Here is an 18,732-nt window from a genome sequence, read left to right on the forward strand (position 1 = left end):
CCTTTTCTTCATACGATTTCCTTTTATTCAGTCAATTCTGGAATAGTAATCTCGGTTTCAGGAAAGATAGGTTAAAGGAAAAAGGGGAAAGTAATTTTAAAGACGAAAATTATTTTGTTGCAATGCATTGTGGGTATGCACTCAATAAAGTCTCAGCACTCAAGCTCCAGTTTTGGCCAACTGGTGAAGCCTAGGGACTCCTCAGAAAAAGGTTTTCTGTTGTTTTTGTTTTGTCTTAAATGTTGGATTTTTAATGTTTGTGGGCACATAGTATGTGTATGTATTTATGGGCTACATAACAAGAAAAAGGTTTTGTTTGTTTTGTGGTGAAGTCTCGCTCTTATCTCCCAGGCTGGAGTGCAGTGGCGCGACCTTGGCTCACTGCAACCTCCGCCTTCCAGGTTCAAGCTATTCTCCTGCCTCAGCCTCCCAGGTAACTGGGATTACAGGCGTGTGCCACTGCGCCCGGCCCCGGGAATGCCGTGTAGTTGCCTCTTTCCAAGCTTTTATTCTGAAAGAAGCCCCAGCCTTTCTCAAGAGCTCGCCTGCCCCATGCCGCCGTCTCCCGGGACAGCCACGGAGCAGTCACGCTGATCCCTGGCCCAGGTTTTCAGTGCTCCCCTCCGTGTGTGTGTGTTAGTCAGGGTTCTCTAGAGGGACAGACTAATGAGGTCTACGTGTATGTGAAAGGAAGTTTATTAGGGAGAACTGACACACAATCACAAGGGGAAGTCCCATTATATAGGCCATCTGCAAGTTGAGGAGTAAGGAAGCCAGTGGTGCTCAGCCCAAGTCCCAAACCCTCAAAGGTAGGGAAGCCGCCAGTGCAGCCTGCAGTCTGTGGCCAAGGCCTGAGAGCCCCCAGCAAACCACTGGTGTAAGCCCAAGAGTCCAAAAGCCGAAGAACTTGGAGTCCATCTTCTGCCTTTTTCCAGCTGTGCTGGCAGCCGATTGCAGGGGTTCTTCCGGTCCCTGTCCACTGACTCAAATGTTAAACTCTTCTGGCAACACCCAGAAACACCCCGAAACAATACTTTGTACCCTTCAAAGCAATCAAGGTGACACTTTTTTTTTTTTCTGAGATGGAGTTTCACTCTTGTTGCCCAGGCTGGAGTGCAATGGCATGATCTTAGCTCCCTGCAACCTCGGTCTCCTAGGTACAAGTGATTCTCCTGCCTCAGCCTCCCAAGTAGCTGGGATTACAGGTATCCGCCACCATGCCTGGCTAATTTTTTGTATTTTTAGTAGAGACGAGGTTTCACCATGTTGGCCAGGTTGGTCTCAAACTCCTCATCTCAGGTGATCCACCTGCCTTGGCATCCCAAAGTGCTAGGATTACAGGCGTGATCCTCTGCGCTCGGCCAAGTTGACACTTCATATTAATCACAAGGTGTTAGCAGAGGTAATGATTTCCATGAGTGACCTCTCTTTGACCTTTAGCAAGCAACTCTTTCACTGGGGCTCAGTTTGTACTTTGTAAAACATGGTGACAAATCGTTCTTTGGTTTTCAGGAAAGCTGTAGATTGGCTAAAATTATGACAGTAATCAGGGAGAAGAAGGGATACGTCTATAGGAGGAATGATGATCTCTAATGTCATTGTTGCCATGAATCAAGGTCAGAGCCTACCGTTTGTCCTACGAGGTCAGTGATGTGGGCAAAAAAACCCAATTATTGGCTGGGCACAGTAGCTCACACTTGTAATCCAACACTTTGGGAGGCTGAGGCAGGAAGATCGCTTGAGCCCAGGAGTTTGAGGCCAGCCTGGGCAACATGGTGAGGCCCCGTCTCTACAGAACATTTTAAAAAATTAGCTGGGTGTGGTGGCATGCACTTGTGGTCTCAGCTACTCAGGAGGCTGAGGTGGGAGGATCACTTGAGCCCAACAGGTTGAGGCTGCAGTGAGCCATGATTGCACCGCTACACTCCAGCCTGGAAAACAGAGAAAGACTCTATCTCAAAATAAAGGCTCCCTGGCTTCCTTACACCCACCCACCTCTGTGCATTCATTCACTCAGGCTCTCCACTGCTTAGCTTGGCTGACTCCCATCATCCTTCAGGTTCCAAATTGGAAGCTTCACCTTCCTCCAGGAAGCCCTCTCTGACTTTCAAGGGGAGGTTAGATGACCCAGCTCCATAGTCCCACACCCTGACTGCAGTATCATCATTTTTTCTCGTCTCTGTCTCTCCTGCAGGCTGCATTCGCTGAGGTATGGCTATGTTGTTCCCCTTTGTGTTCTAGTCAAAAAAGATTCCTCCAGTCTGGCCGATATAGTGAAACCCCATCTCTACCAAAAAATACAAAAATTAGACGGGCATGGTGGTGCCCACTTGTAGTCCCAGCTACTTGGGAGGCTGAGGCAGGAGAATCACTTGAACCTGGGAGGCAGAAGTTGCAGTGAGCCAAGATCGCACCACTGTACTCGAGCCTGGGCAACAGAATGAGACTCCGTATCAAAAAAAAAAACAAAAAAAAAAAGTCTTAGAGAGGATGCGGTCTCACGCCAGGGCTGAGCTCCCCACACCAGGTTAATGAGCCTGGAAGTAAGTGCCAATCCACCAATGTCACCCCTGTCCTTCAGAGGCTTCTCAAGCCTGCCTTGCCCAGAGATTCTTCGGATGAAAAGGAAAAACATCCCAGCCTGGCAGGCATTGATGCTGCTTCTGGAAACATAGGCAGGTGGCTATTTCCAAATGTGTCTGCCATCACTTGGGCTAATAGTGGAAGCATCTAGTTTTGGAGCTGGACAGAACTGGGGATGCCTCCCTGACTCCACAGATTATGACTTTGGCTTAATGACTTGTCATCTGGGAGCCTCACTTTCCCCATCTGGAAAACAGGACTGACACTCACCTTGCAGGAATCCTGGAGGTCTGTACTGTGCTGCCAAGCACCTGTTCTCCCTCATCTGTGATAACAGTACCCACAAGTTCCTCTGGGAAGCTGCTCCTCTCCCATTAGTGTCTGCTCAGTGGTTGGAGGCTGACACTACCGCAGCTCTGAGATGGCCTGATCAGCCTACCCTAATTAGCATATCCCCTTTGCCCTGGCCACAGTGATTGACTCAGGGCTGTGCTGTGCAGAGGTGTCTTGGCTTTTTGGGTAGGAACACCAGGACTTGGATTCCACTGGGTTTAATGCTAGGAGGGCATCAAGCTTGTGATAACTGCGGCCATTTTTGTTACCATAAGGGTGGCCAGACTGAATATGGAAGCTGATCAATGGGAAACAGAGCTAAGAGATATTAATACATCCCTAAGTCACTTAGTCCTGGATCAAACCGTTCCTGAAGCTCCAACTAAGCTACACTGTTATGTGAACCAATACTCTTCCTTTTGTTTAACCAGTTTTTAGTTTTGTGGGGTTTTGGTTTTTTGGTTTTTTTTGAAATAGGGTCTCACTCTGTCACATAGCGGAGTACAGTGGTACAATCTTGGCTCACTGCAACCTCTGCCTCCTGGGCTTAAGTGATCCTCCCACCTTAGCCTCCCAAGTAACTGGAATCACAGGTGCACACCACCACCATGCTCAACTAATTTATAAAATTTTCTGTAGCGACAAGGCCTCACTATACCACTGGTCCTCCTGCCTCAGTCTACCAAAGTGCTGGGATTATAGGTGTGAGCCACTGTGCCCGGCCAGAAGCTGGTTACTCCTGCACCAGAAATAGCCTAAGATTTATTTGGCCGGGCACAGTAGCTCACGCCTGTAATCCCGGCACTGTGGGAGGCTGAGGTGGGTGGCTTGCTTGAGCTCAGGAGTTTGAGACCAGCCTGGTGAAACCTCGTCTCTACAAAATACACACAAAAAAGTTAAACAGGCGTGGTAGCATGTGCGTATAGTCCCAACTACTCAGGAGGCTGAGGAGGGAGGATTCTTGAGCCCATGAGGTTGAGGCTGCAGTGAGCTGTGATTGCACCACTGCACTCCAGCCTGGGTGACAGAGCGAGACCTTGTCTCAAAAAAAAAAAAGCCTTATCCATGGTCCTATGACTCTCTGTATTCTTGGTTTGTTATCACCTGGAGAAAGTTCCATTTCTCCTCTAAGAAGAATATGCCCGTCTTAGTCAGTTCTGGCTGCTCTAACAATATACCATAGACCGGGCAACTTCAAAACAGCAGAAATTGATTTCTCACAGTTCTGGAGGCTGAAGTCTGAAATCAGGGTGCCAGCATGGTTGGGTTCTAGTGGGGCCCCTCTTGCCAGTTGCAGACTGCTGTCTTCTCATTGCATTCTCACATGGCAGAAAGAGGGTGAGGCAGCTCTCTGGGGTCTCCCTTAGAAGGGCACTAATCCCATTCATGAGGGCTCTACCCTCATGACCTAAGAACCCCCCAAAAGCCCCACCTCCTGATTCTATTAGATTAGAAGTTAGGACATCAACACAGGGGCAGGGCATGGTGGCTCACACCTGTAATCCCAGCACTCTGGGAGACTGAGGCAGGTGGATCACTTGAGCTCAGGAGTTTGAAACCAGCCTGGGCAACTTGGCAAAACCCCATCTCTACAAAAATCACAAAAACTGGCCAGGTGTATAGTGCACACCTGTAGTCCCAGATCAGGATTTCCTGAGCCCAGGAGGTAGACGCTGCAGTGAGCCATGTTCACATCACTGCATTCCAGCCTGGGTGACAGAGTGAGACCCTGTCCCAAAAAAAGAATTTCAACATAGAAATATGAGGACGGGCTGGGTGCGGTGGCTCATACCTGTAATCCCAGCACTTTGGGAGGCCGAGGCAGGTGGATCACGGGGTCAAGAGATCGAGACCATCCTGGTCAACAAGGTGAAACCCCGTCTCTACTAAAAAAATACAAAAAATTAGCTGGGCATGGTGGCTCGTGCCTGTAACCCCAGCTACTCAGGAGGCTGAGACAGGAGAATTGCCTGAACCCAGGAGGCCGAGGTTGCAGTGAGCTGAGATCATGCCATTGCACTCCAGCCTGGGTAACCAGAGCGAAACCCCATCTCAAAAAAAACAAAAAAGAAAAGAAAAGAAAAAGACATTTGAGGATGGGCCAGGTGCAGTAGCTCACGCCTGTAATTCCAGCACTTTGGGAGACTGAGGCAGGTGGATCACGAAATCAGGAGTTCGAGACCAGGCTGACCAACATGATGAAACCCTATCTGTACTAAAAATATAAAAATTTGCCAGGTATGGTGGCACATGCCTGTAATCCCAGCTACTCAGGAGACTGAGGCAGTAGAATTGCTTGAACCCGGGAGGCAGAGTTTGTAGTAAGCTGAGATCGTGCCACTGCACTCCAGCCTGGGCAACAGAGGCTCCGTCTCAAAATAAAAAAAAAAAGAAATTTGAGAAGGGGACACAATTCAGCCCATGTCAATGCCCACGGAGAATCCCACTTCCTCCTGGAGAAGGCCTCCAGAGGAGCCATAGGCCTCTTGGGTAGTGTCTTAGCCTGGGTCTCCTACCTGGGGCTGGATGCTATGGGGACCTTCTGCTTTAGTTCATGGCATGTTACTGTAACAGAATACCTGGGGCTGGGTAATTTATAAAGAAAAGAAGTTTATTTAGCTCACGGTTCTGTGGACCGAGAAGTTCGAAGGCATGGTACCAGCATCTGCCCGACTTCTTTGTGGCCTCATAGCATGGTGAAGAAGGTTGAAGGGGAGCAGACACGAGTGAAGAGGCAAAACCCGAGGGGCTTCCTGGTTTTATAACAACCTGCTCTCTTGGGAACTAATCCATTCCCACAAGAGGAAGAACTCAACTCACTCCTGAGAGGGGACCAGGCCATTCAGGAGAGATCCACCCTCCTGACCCGAACACCTCCCACAAAGCCCAATCTTCCAACACTGCCACACTGAGGACCACATTTCAACAAACCATATCCAAGCTGTAGTATCTTCTGAGCAGCAGAATAAAATGTGCCTCAGAATTGTTCACGGGTGAACAATTTGAAGGATGACCCCAAGCAGTGTTACCATTCACATGCTTCAAGGTGACATATGCCCAAGTGCCTGACAGCTTCCAAAAGATGACAGAGAGAGTGGCTGACACTGGTGCTGCCAGGACACTCACACTTATGCAGAGCTGGCTGCTGCCCAAATGGCAGGAGTCAAGGTAGCTGAGAGAGGCTGGGCACGGTGGCTCACACCTGTAATCCCAGCACTTTGGGAGGCATAGGCAGGCAGATCACCTGAGATGTGGAGTTCCAGACCAGCCTGGCCAGCATGGTAAAACCCCGTCTCTTCCAAAAATACAAAAATTAGCCGGGTGTGGTGGCATCTCTCACGCCTGTAATCCCAGCTGCTTGGGAAGCTGAGTGAGGCAGGAGAATCGCTTGAACCTGGGAGGAAGAGATTGCAGTGAGCTGAGATTGCCCTACTGCACCCCAGCCTGGGCAACAGAACGAGACTCCATCTCAAAAAAAAAAAAAGGTGACTGCAAGGATGTGAGATGGGGCAGAGATATGGGGTGCAGGGAGATTTTCATGGAGTGAACACATTTCTGAACCAATGTTTGGGCTGTTGGAAGTTTCAGATAGCATGCAATTAAATTTTTCACACCAGATTTCAGGCCCTGAAAAAGCAACCTGAAAAAGGCTCTTTGTGCAGCCAGCCTCCACTGGACCATGCAGATGGGACCCCCCAGGATAGGTGCCTGGCTCACTCCACTGCAGACCGCCAGCATCTCCTCTCTACCACGGTGGCCAACTGGAAGCTCTGCAGACACTGAGCCATGCCACAGAAGCCTTCAGATGCATGCCATGGGGAGAAATGGAACTGTGTGGGGACTCCGAGCAAGCCTGCACCGGCATCGAGGCAGGGTTTGCGTTCCAGTCACTTGATAGTCAAGTGGCCTCAGACAAATGATTCACTGTGTGGGGTCCAGGTTCCACATCTCTCAAATTGGGATCTTAACCCGTAGCAACCTCTTCCCCACAAAAGGCTGTGTTGATGTAAAATATCCAGCATGTATGTTGAGCACTTAAATGAGAACTATACTTTACAAACCTCAATTTATTGACATTGTAATCATTCAATAGGTATTTCTCAGGTACCACATACATAGATTTGTTTTACATTTATGGGAGTCTACAACATGCCCAGTTCCAAGTTCAAAAAGAAGGAATGGGAACTGCGGCTCTTGTGGTCTAACAGCTTTCAGTTTAATGTCACACTGTAAATGACACCAGTTGCATTCCAGGAGGCTCCCACTCTGTAACAGGTGAGCCAGCCCAGGGCCTATGGCTGGAAGATCACATGTCAGAGCTCTGCTCGAGCTGGGGCAGAAGGTGCTGCGTGGACAGAAGCAACTGGGGAACCAGGGCTACTAAGAGCAGAGCCTGACCCGTTTACTCTCATAAGCATCAGCTGTGGGCCAGACATTTGGCTCCTTCACAGACAGACCAAGCTTCCCGGTGAGTCATGCCACTTAAAATGCTGTCTGGGAACAGAGAACAGTCTAAAAGCCAGGACGCTGGGGACAGCCCTGAAGGTGGACTGCCACGCCCGGCTCAGCCCCTTTTTGGTCCCCGGAGTTGACAGTTCCCTTCTCTTTCCCGAAGAGGGGAGGCATCTGATGGTGGCTTCAGCAGACAACCTGTAGAAGGACCACCTGGGGTTTGTCTTGCTGATGTCCTATAGCCAGCAAAACCCAGGGCAGGAGAACCCAGGCTCTTTAGGGCAGGTGGGGGATAGGACAGTTTAGCAGGGAAGGAGCCAGGGTAATGCCAGAAGCAACCCACTTGGCAGGGCCACTCAGCAACCCCCGGCGAGCAGAAAGGTGGCCGCCAATGCACCTTCAGGGCAGACTCCTTTGAAGAGAGGTAGAAGATACAGGGAAGGAATGAGCGTTTTGACAGCGGGGCAGGGTGGGTGTCCTGCTTCTGATGTTATCTACAGATCTAGTGCTGAGAGAAGACATGATGCATATCTTCAGAGGTTTTAACCACACACAAACCGGTCATGGAAGTTTGAAAGATATTTATTTAAAAACAGAACAAAAAAGCTTTGGTATTTCAAAGTCTGACAATCATCAATCACTAGAAAGTTAAACACCTCCCCCAAAGCCCCAAAGTACAAAACCACAGATGTCCACAGGCTCATAAGAAAGGGCGTGCAATCCCAAGATGACACTGCCACCCGCCCCTCCCACAGGCAGCGCAGCCACCCTGGGAGGCCCTGGGACCTCGGGGCCTCCGAACGCTGAGATAGGACATCGCCGCCAACACTCACCATCTACAGTGGATGCAAAAGCCATCCAGTAAAATCCCAACAAAAATAAATTAAAAATTCATCAAGAAAAAACACGTTAAATTAGGAAAAGGACACAACTTTTCCTAGACAAGAGTCTTTTCAAAAGACGGTCTATTTCCTGGGACAGAAGAAAGGGGGAAAGTGGAAGGAGTGAGTTCAATTTCAAGTATTTGCCATACAGTTTCATTTTATTGAGTGGAAAGCTTACAAAAAGTCCACTGGCCCCTTCCCTCCCGACATAACACTCGTTCCTTCCAGTGCAAACTCTGATGTATCCACACTCGCTTCTGCGTCACTGGTTTCCCCCAACAAGGCACAAAGGGTGGGTGCTTCCAAAGGATCCCTTGCTCCTAGCAGCAGGACTTTCAGTGCTGGGTGTCTTGTGCAAATGGTGGCTGAAAGCAGGACTGTTAGTTCACTCAGACACTGGGATCTTCCTGTTCAATTCACAAAACAAGTGTGATTATTGTTCACTGCCAACCCCTGTGGCCAGCTACAGAAATAGGCTATGGAGACAACCCCAGTGGCATCACACCCTGGCTCTGACCCAGCTGGGCAGAAGTACCACACACTCAGTGGCCTGGGCCCTTCTGGAGCTGGCATGGAGTGTTCACTGGCTCTGCTCTGGCATGGCCCAGCTTGAGCCTGCATCGAGGAGAGACTGGTCAGTACCCCATGAAGGTTGTCTGGCTCATCTCCCCAACTGTGGGGGGAACCGAAGGTGTGCTCAAGAGCGAGGGCAGAGAAGCCACCAAGCAGCAGGGAAAAGCAGCCGCCTGCCAAACAGACGGCAAAACCTACGCGATGCACATTTGGCGCCTGTCCTAGTGCAGCTAGTTCAGAGGTAGCTCCCAAGGAAGGCCTCTGCATGGTCCTTTTTGATCTGACTTTTGATATGTTCTTCAAACTTGAGGAACTCAGACCTGTCTCCCACTCTTCTGCTCTTTCGGGTCAAGTTCTGCTTCCTTTTCCAAGTCCTGGTCTTGGGCCAGAAACTAGAAGCCGAAGGCATCCCTGTGGATGTGATGGGGCACTTCCCATTTCTCCAGGGTGGAATCTGAGCTCTTTGACTACTTGGGAGCACAGATGCAGAGCCTAATATACCTCTCTACTGTCACTACAGTTTAACAAGAGAAGATGAGAAGAGAGAAGAAGAGAAGGGAGGGGAAGGGAGAAAGAGGAGCGGGGAGAGGGCAGGGGGATGAGGGAGGAGAGAAGAGAAGGGAAGGGGAGAGAGCTCAGCTCTTTGGGAAACATCATCTTCTACAACTGCTAGCAAAGGCCTCCCCCTAGAATCCCTGCTGGTCTTTCTCCAGAGAAAGCACAGAAGGCCAGGTGGCAGGGCACAGTAGGCAGCCTCACCCTGCAACAGGAATGCTGATCCCAAGATGCAGCAATGATGGCCAAAATCGCAGCTTCCAGGAGCGAAGATGTCTCAGGAAACTGGAGGGGAATGCTTCTGTCCTGTGTCCTGTGCTAACAAGATGGCCACTCCAGCCCAAGGCCCAGAGCGAGGGACTGACCTCTGCACGCCATGAACAGGCACTGGGGGGAAGCTGGGTTCTCGCCAGCAGTTTAGACAGAGGCCTCAAGTCAACCTAGGGGCTCAGTGCAGTCATTTTTATTATCATAGCATTTTATTTGTTTTTTGAGACAGAGTCTCACTCTGTCACCAAGGCTGGAGTACACTAGCATGATCTCGGCTCACTGCAACCTCTGCCTCCTGGGTTCAAGCAATTCTCCTGCCTCAGCCTGCTGAGTAACTGGAATTACAGGTGTGCACCACCAAGCTCGGCTAATTTTTGTATCTTTAGTACAGATGGGGTTTCACCATGTACTAAAAATACACAGTGGCCAAGCTGGTCTTGAACTCCTGACCTCAGGTGCTCTATCCACCTCAGCCTCCCAAAGTATTTAATCTGTGCGGCCAGCTTCATTATTATTATTTTTTAGACAGGGTCTTCCTCTGTCACCTGAGATGGAGTTCAATGGTGTAATCACAGCTCACTGCAGCCTCAGATTTGTGGGCTCAAGTGATCCTCCTACCTCAGCCTCCTGAGTAACTAGGACTACAAGTGTGCACCACCATACCTGGCTAATTTTTAAATTTTTTTTGTAGAGACAAGGCCCCTTGTTATCCTGCCCAGGCTGGTCTCAAACTCCTGGGCTCAAAAGATCCTCCCACCTTGGCCTCCCAAAGTGCTGAGATTACTGGCATGAGCCACCAGGCCCTGCCTCTAATTTTTTTTTCTTTTTTTTTTTTTCTGTTTTGAGACAGGGTCTTGCTCTGCTGCCCAAACTAGGGTGTAGCAGTGCAATCATAGTTCACTGCAGCCTCAAACTCCTGGGCTCAAGGGATCCTCCTGTCTCAGCCTCCCAAGTAGCTGGGACTACAGGCATGAGCCACCACACCTAGCTTGTAGTTATTTTTTAAACGCTGAGATTATGACAGGGGAGGAGAAGGGGAGAGATGCCCTGGGAAGTCAGAGGACCATCAGTTCACACCTGGATTTCCACAGCTTTCCCTTCCTTGTCGTCTCCTCTCAAAACACTTGCACTCTCTTTCTCTCTGGTGTCAAGGGCTGAGGGCATCAGGACACCCATTCCTGCCCAGGCCTCACCCCCCCTCGCCAGGCCAGCCCCTCCCGAGACATAGGGCTGAGAGCAAGGCCGAGGCCTCGGGTTTCAACCAGACGGCGGCTTCCTACCTTACTCCTGAAGAAGGGCTTGGCTCCAGGCCCACAGTACTCGTTGTAGATGAGCTTGAAGAGGAAGAGGTGGAAGAGGGTGATGAGGGAGGCCACGCTGAACCAGAAGAGGAAGGGCAGCCCGGGGTCCTGCTGGGCCATGTGCTCATCGTGGGCCAGGATGGCCTTGAGGTGCAGCGTGTGCCGCAGGTCCTGCAGGTGTGTGAGGTCGGTGGAGATGTACAGCAGCGGTGTGATGGGCTGTGTCACCATGACCGAGAAGGTGTGGCCCGAAGGCGCAGAGGTCAGCTCCACCGGGTCATCCAGGCAGCCCGCCTCACAGGCGTAGATCTTGACAGGCTGGCCGCGGGACTCCACAGACACGTGAAGGTAGGGCTTGCCCCCGGCGTCCGCCAGCACGGCCAGGTTGATGTGGTCATTCTTGTAGCGGATGCCGTGCAATGCATAGCTATTGTGCAGCACGTCAGGGTCAGCCTGGAATTGGAGGTGGTTCTCCGTGAACTGCAGCCCCCCGAAGCTGAGCACCATGCCCTGCAGGATGCCTGGGGCGCCCACCTTCACCAGACCCTTGCAGCCTCGCTTCTGGAGGGTCAGCCTCCACAGGTCAGAGAGCTGCAGGATCTGCTGGACGGAGGACAGCTGCCCTGGCCACAGGTTCTCGGCGTGCATGGTGGCATGGCCGCTGAAGCAGTGATCTTCATAGTTGAGCGTCGACTCCATCTGGTCTCGCTCCCTGTGGCTCAGGGAGGGGCTGAGCAGCGGGGCTGGAGAGCAGGAGAGCATGTAGTAAAGCGTCAGGTTCACGGTCAGGCCAGACGGCGTGTGGGTATCAGTGATCTTCTTCATTTCCACTCCTGCAACACCATGAAGACTGCACGTTAAAGGGGAAGGATAGCTGGGAGGCAGAGCATATGAAATAAAAACCAAGGGCAGCAGAGGAGTGAGGTGTTGTGCCTTAGTGATAAAGACAATGGTGCCTGTCTCCCTAAAGTATGGGAGAAAGTCAGCCTGTCTTGACACAACCAACTTGTGCCTGTGGGCCTGAAATCTAGAATCCTGTTAAAAAGTAGTGGGGCCTGGTGCCAGAGCCCAGAGGAACACAGACTTAGCCAGGGTTTGGTGCCAACCCTACGGTTGGACCTCCTGTGCCAGCTCAGTCACCAGTGCTGTGGCCATTCTCAGGCCACTTCTCCTGTCTGTCCTTTCTCTATCCAGTCCTGTAGATTTATGTATCTATGTATTTATTCATTTTTTTTTTTAGACAAGAGTCTCGCTCTGTCAGCTAGGCTTGAGTGCAGTGGCACAATCTCAGCTTACTCTGCCTCCCAGGTTCAAGCGATTCTCCTGTCTCAGCCTCCTGAGTAGCTGTGACTACAGGTGCAGGCCACCACACCTGGCTAATTTTTGTATTTTTAGTAAAGACAGGGTTTTGCCACCTCGGCCAGGCTGGTCTTGAACTCCTAACCTCAGGCGATCCACCTGCCTCGGCCTCCCAAAGTGCTGGGATTATAGGCATGAGCCACCACCCCCGGCCTAGTCCTGTAGCTTTAAATGACACCTCCCAAATGTGTATGAATTTGGGTGTCATCCATATGTCCATCAGCTATCATGCAGATTCCTCCCCAAATTTGTATGAATTCTAGACTCAAACAGCTATCTGCCTGCTTGCTGTCTCCCCGTAGACACCTGACGTGGTCTGAACTCTTTCAGCCCCAAATCAAGCCCTTTCCAAGTTATCTCCAAGCACTGCTCAAGCTCCTCACATTCAGAAGGCATCCTCAAGGTCTCACTCCCCACAGCCAATCCACAGGAAGTCCCAGCAGCTCTGCCCCCCAAATCATCAGGGTCCATCCACTTCTCTGCTTTTTTTTTTTTTTTTTGAGGCAGAGTCTTGCTCTGTCACCAGGAGGGAGTACAGTGGCGTGATTTTGGCTCACGGCAACCTTTGCCTCCCGGCAACCTCTGCCTCCCAGGTTCAAAAGATTCTCCTGCCTCAGTATCCCAAGTAGCTGGTACTACAGGCATGTGCCACCATACCCAGCTAATTTTGTATTTTTAGTAGAGACAGGGTTTCACCATGGCCAGGATGGTCTCGATCTCTTGACCTCATGATCTGCCCGCCTTAGCCTCCCAAAGTCCTGGAATTACAGGTGTGAGCCACCGCACCTGGCTCTCTGCCGCTACTATCACAACCTGGATCCAGCCCCCTTCTGCTCTCACCTGGGCTCCTGCGAAAACCTCTGACCTGGTTTCCACGCAACCACTTTTGTCCGCTACCATCTATACTCTGCACACAGCAGCCAGGGGATCTTTAAAAAATGTACATCAGATCATGTCTCTGCCCTGCTTCCCACCTAGAATAAAATTCACTGTCCTCACCAAGGACTGCAAGGCCATGGCCACCTTGACAGCCTAATCTCATCTCCCACCACCCTCCCCTTGCCAGCCACACCAGCTACTCAACCAAACCTGCTTGCCTTGGCTCCTGCAGTCTCCAAGCCTAAAACACCCTCTGTGGCTGGCTGCTTCTTGCCATTCGGGTCTCAGCTTAAGTGTTTCCTTCCCACAGGGACCTCCCTGACAAGTGGAGCTAAAGCAAGGACTGGCCACCCCACAGTCTTACCCCCACTCCAATCACCCTCCGTCCAATATTTTAAACTTTTCTCCTTAGCATGTTCTTTTTATTTTTATTTTTTTGGAGACAGAGACTCACTCTGTCTGTTGCCCAGGCTGGAATGCAGTGGTACAACCTCCGCCTCCCAGGTTCAAGCGATTCTCGTGCCTCAGCCTCCCGAGTAGCTGGAATTATGGGTGTGCACCACCACACCAGGCTAATTTTTGTATTTTTAGTAGAGACGGAGTTTCACCATGTTGGATGCCAGGCTGGTCTCAAAATCCTGAGCTCAAGTGATCCGCCCACTTCAGCCTCCCAAAGTGCTGAGATTACAGGCGTAAGCTACTGCGCCCAGCCAGCACATTCTAGTCTAAAAAGCTGTCTTATTTTAATTTTAATTGTTCTAATGCCTGTCTTCTTCCCCACCTCTCCTCCACAACAGGATTTTCTTTTCTTTAACAGTCAACAAGAGAAGAGTTTTCATCAGGCAAGAGCATTTAAAACCTGCTGAAAGAATGGGTTCTCCAACCTCCCTGTGAACAAGTTACAGCCACAATTGCTAGGACCCACCTCAGCCCAGCAGGGGTCATGTCAAAAAGCCCACACCTGTCACCAGGCCGACTGTGGTGCTGAGCAAGGAATCAAGGGATCCACCTGCTGGTTTCACCTCTGCAAACTGACTGTACCACTCTGCTCAAATCAGGTCCCACCTACTAGAACAAATAACAGAAAGACATGACCTTTGGACTCAATTTTCCACTAGTCTCATAAAAGCCCTCTTAGGTAGGCATTATTATTAAATACAGGCCCAGAGACTAGGCGGTGAGTCTCAAGGTCACAGACAATAAGCGGTTGAGCAGAGATTCAAGCCCTGGTGAAACGCCAAGCCCAAGTTTTAACCACCCATCACCTTCACTGTCACCTCTGCAGACTATGGAGGGACATATCTAGGGTGGACCAAGCGCTGGCCAGGACTCACCTGGGCTGAAGAGCTGAGCCCAGAGGAGCTGGTGGTCTTGAAGCGGCTCCGCCGCCGGCATCTCCAAAAGCTCCAGCATTTCCTTCCGTGCCAAGTCCTGCAGCGCCTTGAGCTCCTTGGCTGCTTTGCTTTTGAGCACCTGGGGGTTAATGGGGCCGGAGACGTGCACCACCCACAGCACCGTCTCATCTAGCTGCGTCTTGGGAGCCACTTGGAGGCGGTTCACTAGCTTCTTGGCGGCCACCACCACCAGGTGCACCAACCCAGTGGGCGTAGGCGGGGACCGGCCTGAGTAGAGAAGGAACTGATGGTCTCCGACCTTCTCCAAGGTACTGGTGAAGGCCTTGGGGGCTGGGCCAGCAGTAGGCCCCACAGTCTGCAGCGCGGCCACGCGCTCCGTGGGGTTGTTGAGCTGGATGCGCTGCAAATAGACGTGGGGTCGGCCCCGATGCGCCAGAAAGTCCTCTTGCAGCAGCACGCAGTCGCGGCAGGACCCCGCCGCAAGGCCGGAGGCGGAGGCGGGCCCGGGGCCAGCGACCACGGGGCCGGGACCTGGGGACCCGAGCTGCAGGCAACGCACGCGGCGCAGCAGCCCCTCCCGTAGCAGCAGTACCGCCTCTCCAGCTTCGGCCAGCGCGCTCAGCGGGCGCAGCTGCACGAAGGGCACAAAGTCCGGCGCCACGGCGGGCTCCCGATCCCCAGGGGTCACCCACAGTCGGTTGGCAGCCACGTCCAGAGCCAGGAAGCCGTTGGCCACCAGGGCCGGCACTCCAGAGCCCAGAGGTACCGCCTCGCCGCGCTCCCGCAGGCCGCTCCAGGCGCGGGTGGCCGCCTCCAGACAGGCAGACGGCTCGGCGGCGCCCGGCTCGCCGCGGGACCAGGGCAGCAGATGCAGGCCGCCCGCCGCCCGCCGCGCCCCCGATCCCCCAAACCACAGAAGCAGCAGCAGGAGGCCGAGCAGGCAGAGGAGGCGGCGGGCCCAGCTGCTCGACAGCAGTCCCGGCAGCCCCTTGAGCCGCTGCTGCAGCCACATCGGGCCGCCAGGCGCGGGCAAGGGCGCGGGGGCGGCCGCCGGGCCCGCCGCCCAGCCCACCGGCCCGGCCGCCCGCGCCTCACTCCTCGGCCTGGACCGCGGCGCCCACCCCGGCCCCTGCTGCAGCCGCCGCGGCAGCTGCCACCGCTGCTTCCTCCTTCTTCTCGGTTGCCTCCAGCCGTCAAACGACGCTGGCCGTCAAGCGCCGCCGTGTCTCTTGCGACAGATGGAAAATGGGCGGGCGGAGGGAGGAGAGGGGGCGGGCCGGCGAGAAGGGGGCGGAGCCACGGCGAGGGCGGGACAGAAGCTGCCCGGGGCTGAATAACCGGTTCCCAGGCCCGAAGAGTGAAGTCTACTGGAGTTAAGTGCTGCGGTCTGGGGAGAACTGGAAGAATCCAATTCACTCATTAAAAAAACATCGTGCCAGCCAAACCGAACACGTGTGGGGTCCCTTTGCTATTGATGGATTCAATAGCCCTAAGATTTAAAAACATACACACAACTTTGTTTCTGTAAAGATGACTATCATCACTGCAAAAACGCTTGGAACAATACGGAGAAGTGCAAAAACAAAGAGAGAAAAAGAAAGAAAGGAGGAGGAGGAGGAGGAGGGGAAGGGGGATCACCAGAGGCTGGGAGTAGTGGCTCACGTCTGTAATCCAAGCACTTTCTGAGGCCAACGTGGGTGGATCACTTGAGGTTAGGAGTTTCACACCAGCCTGACCAACATGGCGAAATCCTGTCTCTACTAAAAATACAAAAATCAGCCCGGCGCGATGGCAGGTGCCTGTAATCCCAGCTACTTGGGAGGCTGAGGCACGAGAATCGCTTGAAGCAGGGAGGCATAAGTTGCAGTGAGCCAAGATGGTGCCACTATACCACCCTAAGTGGCTGAGGGAGACTCTGCTTAAAAAAAAAAAGTAACCACCAGAAACTAGACTTCCCAAAAAATATTTTACTGACAGACCTGTCTAACTGCGTGTACACCATATGTGGACACAAATCCAGCCCAGGGCCATCAATGTCTCCCCCACACCAAATCGTCTTCTTCTTGTCAGGTACATTGTTTTCTTAAAGAGATCACCAGGCAGGCTTTGTGTGGGCAACAAGGCTGTTTATTTCCTGCTTAGGTGCAGGCAGGCCAAGCCCGAAAAAGGAGTTAGGCAAAAGGGGTAGGAAAGGGGACTGGTTATATAGGTTGGGGCAAATGGTTAAAGGTGGTAATCGACGTTGGGGAGGGGAAGGGTGTCACAGGATGCATGGTCACAAGGGTAGGGGTTACTTATTACAAACAGGCATGATCATAAAGGTGGAGGTTATGGGTTGCAAGCAGAGGGGAGGGTGTAGTAAATTACATAGTTATAGGGGTGGGGGTCTTGAGAAACCCAATGTTCAGGGGGAAATTTTTGCAAGACTGAGCAGGAACAATGGTTGCAGGTTGAAGGGAGAGAGCAATCAGTTGAGGCAGGAACAAGTTGTTTCACTTCTTTCTGTGGCCACCTGGTTACTTGTGATTACTTCAGACTTTCTCGCTCCTGGGGACCATCCAGAGGTGTATGTGCGGGTCACCTAGGCTATAATGGCCAGGCTTGGACATGGAGGCTTGACAGATATCAGCTCTAAGTTTCAACTCATTAAATAACATAAGACGCTAAAGTCTCATACTTTGAAAATGCCTCTGTGAAGCATCAATGCAAAAGAGAAATTTGGCTTTGTATCTTGGGGAAAAATTTCAATATGAGCACAGAGGCAGACAATGGGTGACTGTTTCCACTGTGGCTTCAGGACATTCCAAAGCCAGATGGTGCTTCCCAGTTGTTGGAAATTAAACAGTCATTTGAGGTGGCCTCTGGTGGGCTGTGAGCAGACACAGAAATGTTTGCTGAGGCCAGTGTTCTTTAGAAGGTTCTGTCTAGGTGATCCTACAGTCTGCTTACCATATTTACCAATGTATATTATTTTGTTTTTATTTTTTGTTTTTGTTTTTAATTTTCTTGAGACAGAGTTGCACTTTGTCCCCCAGGCTAGAGTGCAGTGGTGCAGTCTCGGCTCACTGTTGCCTCCGAGGTTCAAGCAACTCTTGTGCCTCAGGTTTGCAAGTAGCTAGGATTACAGGCATGAGGCACCACACCAGGCTAATTTTTGTGTTTTTATTAGAGACCGGGTTTCACCATGTTGGCCAGGCTGGTCTTAAACTCCTAATTTCAGAAGATCCACCTGCCTCAGCCTCCCAAAGTGCGGGGATTACAGGTACGAGTCACCATATCGATTCTATTTATTTATTTATTTATTTGAGAAGGAGTTTCACTCTTGTTGCCCAGGCTGGAGTGCAGTGGCGTGATCTCAGCTCACTGCAACCTCTGCCTTAACTGTTTCAAGCGATTCTTCTGCCTCAGCCTCCCGAGTAGCTGGAATTACAGATGCCCGCCACCATGCCTGGCTAATTTTTATATTTTCAGTAGACACAGGTTTCCACCATGTTGGCCAGGCTGGTCTCAAACTGCTGACCTTGTGGTCCGCCTGCCTCTGCTTCCCAAAATGCTGGCATTACAGGCGTGAGCCACTGTGCCCGGCCTTATTATTTATTTACTTATTTAGAGACAGGGTCTCTCACTCTATTGCTCAGGCTGGAGTGTAGTGGTGCAATCACAGCTCACTGCAACCTCCACCTCCCAGGCTTAAGCGATTCTCCCACCTTGCCTCCTGAGTAGCTGGGACTATAGGCCCTCGCCATCATGCTTGGCTAATTTTTTTTTTTAGGTATATTTTGGAGAGGCAGGTTTTTGCCATGTTGCCCAGGCTGGTCTTGAGCTCCTGAGCTCAACCAACTCTCCCACCTTGGCCTCCCAGAGTGCTGGGATTACAGGTGTGAGCCACTGTACTCAGCCTTATTTGTTTTACTTTTTTTTCAATTTTTATTTTAGGTTCAGGGAGTAAATGTGCAGGTTTATTACAAAGGGATATTGTGTGATGCTGAGGATTAGGCTTCTACTGACCCTGTCATAAAGATAGTGAACACAGTACCCAATAGGAAGTTTTTTAGGCCTTGCTCCCCTCCCTCCTTCACTCTCTCCTTCTGGAGTCCCTAGTGTCTACTGTTCCTGTCTTTATGTCTGTGTGCTCCCAGTTATAAGTGAGTACATGGGCATTTAGTTTTGTTTCTGCATTAATTCAGT

At 51.5% G+C, this 18,732-nt stretch overlaps 1 protein-coding gene across 2 annotated transcripts; it reads right to left on the reverse strand.

Annotated features, from left to right (window-relative positions):
* Positions 1 to 7,934: 7,934 nt before the first annotated feature.
* KIAA2013 (KIAA2013 ortholog) lies at positions 7,935 to 15,743 on the reverse strand. 2 transcript variants are annotated; one of them, XM_035307754.3, is made up of 3 exons: positions 14,524 to 15,743; positions 10,931 to 11,784; positions 7,935 to 8,659 (listed from the first exon to the last, which is right to left on the reverse strand). In XM_035307754.3, the coding sequence occupies exons 1-3, from the start codon at positions 15,554 to 15,556 to the stop codon at positions 8,642 to 8,644; spliced, it is 1,905 nt and encodes a 634-aa protein (XP_035163645.1). In that variant the 5' UTR covers positions 15,557 to 15,743; the 3' UTR covers positions 7,935 to 8,641. The 2 variants fall into 2 exon arrangements, with proteins under 2 accessions (XP_035163645.1, XP_035163644.1); XM_035307753.3 differs by lacking the exon at positions 7,935 to 8,659 and having other exon boundaries at positions 8,666 to 11,784.
* Between the last annotated feature and the right edge of the window lie 2,989 nt (positions 15,744 to 18,732).

The sequence above is a fragment of the Callithrix jacchus genome, chromosome 7 (assembly GCF_049354715.1).
Source record: "Callithrix jacchus isolate 240 chromosome 7, calJac240_pri, whole genome shotgun sequence".
Classification (NCBI taxonomy): Eukaryota; Metazoa; Chordata; class Mammalia; order Primates; family Cebidae; genus Callithrix; species Callithrix jacchus.

Excerpts from the sequence above, each read along its gene's own strand:
- KIAA2013 (XM_035307753.3), bottom strand. The coding sequence starts at position 15,556 with ATGTGGCTGCAGCAGCGGCTCAAGGGGCTGCCGGGACTGCTGTCGAGC. Across the intron at positions 11,785-14,523 it reads GGCTCAGCTCTTCAGCCCAG|GAGTGGAAATGAAGAAGATC; the intron begins GTGAGTCCTGGC and ends ATGGTGTTGCAG.